At 42.8% G+C, this 6,290-nt stretch overlaps 1 protein-coding gene across 2 annotated transcripts in view; it reads left to right on the forward strand.

Annotated features, from left to right (window-relative positions):
• Positions 1–5,062, forward strand: part of olfm2a (olfactomedin 2a) — a 637,002-nt gene extending 631,940 nt beyond the window's left edge. For both annotated transcript variants that reach the window (XM_072248052.1, XM_072248051.1), the window contains exon 6: positions 4,275–5,062. In XM_072248052.1, the coding sequence (XP_072104153.1) occupies positions 4,275–4,952 (678 nt within the window). In that variant the 3' untranslated portion in view covers positions 4,953–5,062. The remainder of the gene's footprint in view (positions 1–4,274) is intronic.
• The last annotated feature ends 1,228 nt before the right edge of the window (positions 5,063–6,290 follow it).

Raw genomic sequence — 6,290 nt, forward strand, 5'->3', positions numbered from 1 at the left:
GAACAGATATCAAATGTCGGTATTCTTACTGATATCCGCATATTTCAAAAAACTAATTAAAACAAGAAATTTGACATGGGAAGTATACTTTTTTTGTTGATGTCTACTTTGCAGGATATGACAGGCTGGAAGCTGGTCTGAGGCAGACTCGATTAGTCAAATCTATTAGTGGCATGGCAGTGCAGTAGCTGGCATATATATAGTAGAAAACTTAATCAGTAGAAAAGTAATCAAAGGGGAGCTAATAAACATGAAGGAGATTATGTTGTAGTGGTGCAGAAGAACGGGGGCTGATGGTATTGCTCTGCTGATGGGCTGAAAGGCCTTTTTCATGACAAAGGAACAATAGCATTTTAGCAGATAATTCAGGATGGGATGATTCTAAATCTATCTCTCTGCCTGTCTTTGAAAATTGAGCAGGGATATATGGATTCAAAATGCCAAAAGATAAATTTAGATTAGACACGAGGAGTTTGCACTGAGAATGATCGATGCAAGGAATAGATTTCCCATGGCAGTCTGGTAAGGATTAAGAAATAATTATTCCGAGCTGATGAAAGAGCCAAGGTGTGGTCCAGATAGATTAGTTCAGTGGATAGGAGTCTGCTGGTTAAGCTACCAACAGACTTTTGTTGTTCGCAAGGCATCCGTTTGAATCCCACAATGGTTGTTAGAGAATTTAGATGCAAGTAATTAAATAAATTTGAACATTGAACAAAAAGTTGGACTCAGTTGCAGTCGAGAGACAATTGGATTCCTATGAAGTACCTTTTGGTTCGTCAGGAAAGGAAATCTGTCATCCTTACCCAGAATGGTCAACGTGAGAGTCCAGGTTCACCAAGGTGGATTGATCAGTTGCTGTACAATACCTCTAGTAGCAAGGGTGACATGTGGTGATTGGCTTTTCAATACCTCTTCAGTTCAAGAACACAAAACAGAGAACAATACAGTCTTTTGCCCATGATGTTGTGCCAAACCTTTAACTTACTCAAAGATCAATCTAACTGTTCCCTCCCACATAGCCCACTGTTAGTCAAGCATTTGGGAATGAGCAGTCAATGCTGGCATTGTCGGGATTGGCACATCGCATACACAAAGGAATATAACATTATATCAGAGCAGCAAGTGGTGTCCTGGCTAACTTACTGCAGAAGAATATGATTCTCTTGGAATGTCAACACCAGCCTCATCATCTTAGAGTCATAGAGCACAACAGCACAGATACAGACCCTTGGCCCATCCCGTCCAGCCTGAATTATTATCCTGCCTAGTCACACCAACCCATACCTGGACCATAGCCCTCCATATCCTCCACTGCATCTGCGTATCCAAATTTATTTTAGGTGTTGAAAATGAATCTCAGGGTTCTATTCGGTGACATACAGATACTGCAATAATAAATTTACTTTGAGCTTTGAACTTTGACATTGAACCATCACTTCCACTGACAGCTTTTACCACACACTCACAACCCACTGAATGAAGAATTTTCCCTTCAGGTTCCTCATAAATATTTCACCGTTCACCCTTAATCTATTCCCTTTACTTCTAGTCTCATCCATCCTCAGTGGAAAAGGTCTACTTTCATTCATCCTCTCTGTACCCATGATAATCGTATATTCCTCTCTCATCCTCCTACACTTCTGGGAATACAGTCCTAACCTTTCCCTGTAACTCAAGGCTGCCAGTCCCAGCAACGTCCTTGTAAATTCTCTCTGCACGCGTTCAAACTCACTGACATCTTTCCTGTAGGCAGGAGACCTAAACTGTACTCAATACTCCAAATCACGGCTCACCTACTCAGTAGGAAGAGAACCGAATTTAAGGAACTCGGTTCAGTTTTATTGAGCTGGTTTCTAACTGATGGATTGTAAAAAAGAAACACGGCACTATATCTTTTCAGTCCCAGAGCATCCCAAATTGTTTTACAGCTAATTAAATCTGTTTATTGTTAGGTTGTAAATTGGCATGCTTACAGCTAATTTCCATACAGCAAACTATCACAAACTGTAATGCAATTGTAATCAGCTCATTTGGTTGAAGGAGAAATAAACTTTGCTTTGTGTGTTAATTCCTCTGCTTCTAAATAATACTATGGAATATTTTCAAACTTCAAAATCCAAAATAAATTTATTATCGAAGTACGTATATGTTACCACGTGCTACATTGAGATTCATTTTCTCGCGGGCATGCACAATAGAACAAAGAAATACGATAGAATCAATGGCAATCTCACACAAGGACTGACACACAACCAATGTGCAAAAGAAAACAAACTGTGCTCGTTATGCGACAGAGAAAACAAAACCTAGGTGTGATACCTTGCAGATGACCATACCCCAGGCAAGGCAGCATTCACTCAGCACCATACTGGACGGGCAGGTCTGTGGAGTAGGACTTGAATCCATAATATTCTAGAACATAGCACATTACAGCACAGTACCGGCCCTTCGTCCCACGATATTGTTCCAAACATTTAATCTACTCAATCTTTCCCCTTCTTCCTACATTTATATATTGTCCATGTGTCTATCTAACAGTTTCTTAAATCCCCTTAATGTATCTGCCTCTATCACCATCCTTGGCAGGGTGTTCCACACATCCATTACTCTCTTTGTAAATAATTTACCTTTGACATTCCTCCTATACTTTCCTCCAATCACTTTAAAATTGTATTAGCCATTTCTGCCCTAGGAAAAAGTCTCTGACTATCCACTCTATCAATGCCACTTATTGTCTTGTACACCTCTGTCAGGTAACTTCTCATCCTCCTTCACTCTAAAGAGAAAAGCCCCAGCTTGTTCAACCCATCTTCATAAGGCACATTCTAATTCAGAGAGGTAAACAATTTATAGCCAATGAGTTCCTGACCTCCAGCAGACTTGCACACACATAACACTGTGTGTAGTTTATTGGAGAGGGCTTTGCAATCTCATACAACGTGTTGGTGAGGAAGCTCCTGGAGGATTGTGTACAGTTTTCGTCACCCTGGAAAGAGAGAAAAGAAGATTTAGGAGAAACCAGACATGACAAAATCTGCAGATGCTGGCAATCCAAAGCGATGCACACAAAATGCTGGAGGAACTCAGCAGGCCAGGCGGCATCTATGGAAAAGAGTAAACAGTTGACATTTCGGATTGAGACTCTTCTTCAGGATTTGGGGGAATGTTGTCAGGACTTGAGGTCTTGGGTTATAGGGAGAGGTTGGACAGGCTTGGAGACTGAGGGCTGACCTTATAGTTGTGTAAAAAACATGAGGGACAGAGGGAGAATGTGTACGAAGTATTGTCAGAGACAGGCAATCAAAATCCAGAGAGTATGTTTAAGCTGAAAGGAGATACGGAATAGGGCAACTTCTTCATGCAGAGGATAGAGATCAGAGCAACACAAACAAAATGTTGGAGGAACTCAGCATCTATATAAACGAATAGACAGTCGACATTTTGGACTGAGACCGTGATCGAGGCAGGTATAATAACAACATTAAAAAGATACCTGGGCAGGTCCATGGATGCGAAAGGTTTGGAGGGATATGGGACAAACGTGCCAATGGGACGAGCTGAAATGGGTGTCTTGGTCAGCATGAATGTTGGGCTGAATCGCTCCATGAATGTATGACTCTATAACCTCCCACAAGCAGTGATGGGCTCCAAGGAGTGCCATCCTGACAGTGGTAAGAGACTCAAAGTAGTCATCATTATACACAATCAAAGTTAAAAAAAAACACAAGCACCGTCAGCACCAATTCATTGTGGTTGGTAACCAATCAGGAATGGCCCTAGAAAAGTAATGCACAGGGAGGGTAGAATGTAGTTCTCAGGAGGAAGCCGCTGAAGAATCTTGCCCTGAATATCTCACTCTAATCCAGTGTAAGGAGGGCATTGATCATCGAACGCTGAAACTTAAAGTGATCAGTAGTGACATTGTCTAAGAAATCCAATGTCTCACAGGGAAGCAGTGGTGACAATGGTTTAACAGTGATGCAGGGCTGAACGTCTCACAGTGATCCAGTGCTGAAAATGTTCCTGCAGTGATTTAGAGCTAACAGAGTCACACAATAATCCAGTGCCAATAAAGTTGTACGATCTAGTGTCAGAAGTGCCTCATGGTAATCCAGTGGTAGCAGTTTCACAATGATCCGGCACTTACAAGGTCACGCAGTGATCCAGTGCTGCCAGTGACCATTAGTTGACCTGTTTTGTGCCCTGTGCTCTCTGCTCAGCCTCTCCCTGATGTTGTGTGCCTTGCTAACCTGAACCATTTCTCCCCCCAGATATGGTCCATGGACGGCTACCTAAACGGCCGCATTGTCCACGAGTTCCGCTCCTTCAACGACTTTGCCAAGGGCCAGAATTTCGTCTTCTACCGCCTGCCCCACCCCTGGGCTGGCACGGGCCACGTGGTCTTCAACGGCTCCCTCTACTACAACAAGTACCAGAGCAACATCATCGTCAAGTACCACTTCCGCTCCCGCCGTGTGCTGGTCCAGCGGAGCCTGGATGGCGCCGGCTACAACAACACCTACCCCTACTCCTGGGGGGGCTTCTCCGACATCGACCTGATGGTGGATGAGAGTGGCCTCTGGTCCGTCTACACCACCAACCAGAATGCTGGCAACATCATCCTCAGCCGTCTGGATGCCGAGACACTGGAGATCCTGCAGAGCTGGGACACAGGCTACCCCAAGCGGAGCGCTGGCGAGTCATTTGTGATCTGCGGTACCCTCTACGTGACAAACTCACACCTTGCAGGGGCCAAGATCTATTTTGCCTACTACACTAACACATCGAGCTACGAGTACACCGACATACCATTCCACAACCAGTACTCGCACATATCCATGCTGGACTACAACCCAAGAGATCGCGCGCTATACACATGGAATAACGGTCACCAGGTTCTCTACAATGTCACGCTGTTCCACGTTGTAAAGACGTCAGGTGAACTGTAAAGTAATAGGACAATTCTTTTTACATCTAAAAGTATCATTTACTGAACAAAAGACTGTCTGGTGTGAGTGCGCATGGTTCTTTGTGTTACTGAACAATAAAGTTTAACTTTGAAATGGTTAAATTGGCTGGTATCTCATTGGAGGACTTCAGAGATCGATCTCAAGCAGGCTTAGTCCATCAGTGATTCCACTATCTTTTGTATTGACTTCCCCAATTTGATCTTACTTTGATCTCACATACCGGGAGACTAGAGAACCAGAGCTATAGGGAGAGGTTGAACAGGTTAGGACTTTATTTCCTGGAGAGTAGGAGAACAAGGGAAGATGTTAATGAAGTATACAAAATTATGCGGGATATGAGGAGGGGTAAATACATGCAGGCTTTATCTCCTAATGTTGCGTGAGAAGCAAAGGTGATGATCCTGAAAATGAAAGGGTTAACATATGAGGAGCACTTGATGGCTAGACGGATATCCCTTTAGAAAAGAGATGAGGAGGGACTTCTTTAGCCAAAGGGTGGTGAATCTGTGGAATTCATTGCCAAGTCATTGGGTATATTTACAGTGGAGTTTGACAGATTTTTGATTAGTAAGGCCATCAAAGGTTATTTTATTAAGAAAATAAATTATTTATTAATGTATTAATTAATTTATTAATCAGAGCATTGAGTATAGGAGCTGGGATGTAATGTTGAATTTGTATAAGGCATTGGTAAGGCCAGATCTGGAGTATTGTGTACAGTTCTGGTCACCGAATTATAGGAAGGATGTCAATAAAATTGAGAGAGTACAGAGGAGGTTTACTAAAATGTTGCCTGGGTTTCATCTCCTAAGCTACAGAGAAAGGTTGAACAAGTTAGGTCTTTATTCTTTGCAGCGTAGAAGGTTGAGGGGAGACTTGATAGAGGTGTTTAAAATTATAAGGGGGATTGATAGAGTTGACGTGGTTAGACTTTTTCCATTGAGAATGGGGAAGATTCAAACAAGAGGGCATGGGTTGAGAATTAGAGGACAAAAGTTTAGGGGTAACATGAGGGGAAACTTCTTTACTCAGAGAGTGGTAGCTGTGTGGAACGAGTTTCCAGCAGAAGTGGTTGAAGCAGGTTTATGTTGTCGTTTAAAGTTAAATTGGATAGATATATGGACAGGAAAGGAATGGAGGGTTATGGGCTGAGTGCAGGTTGGTGGGAATAGGATAGGGTAAGAGTTCGGCACGGACTAGAAGGGCCGAGATTGCCTGTTTCCGTGCTGTAATTATTATATGGTTATATATGGTTACATGGTTATGGGAAGAAGGCAGGAAAATGAGGTTGTGAGGGATGGTAAATCAGCTATAGTG

This window comes from Mobula birostris, chromosome 32, assembly GCF_030028105.1.
Source record: "Mobula birostris isolate sMobBir1 chromosome 32, sMobBir1.hap1, whole genome shotgun sequence".
NCBI lineage: Eukaryota > Metazoa > Chordata > Chondrichthyes > Myliobatiformes > Myliobatidae > Mobula > Mobula birostris.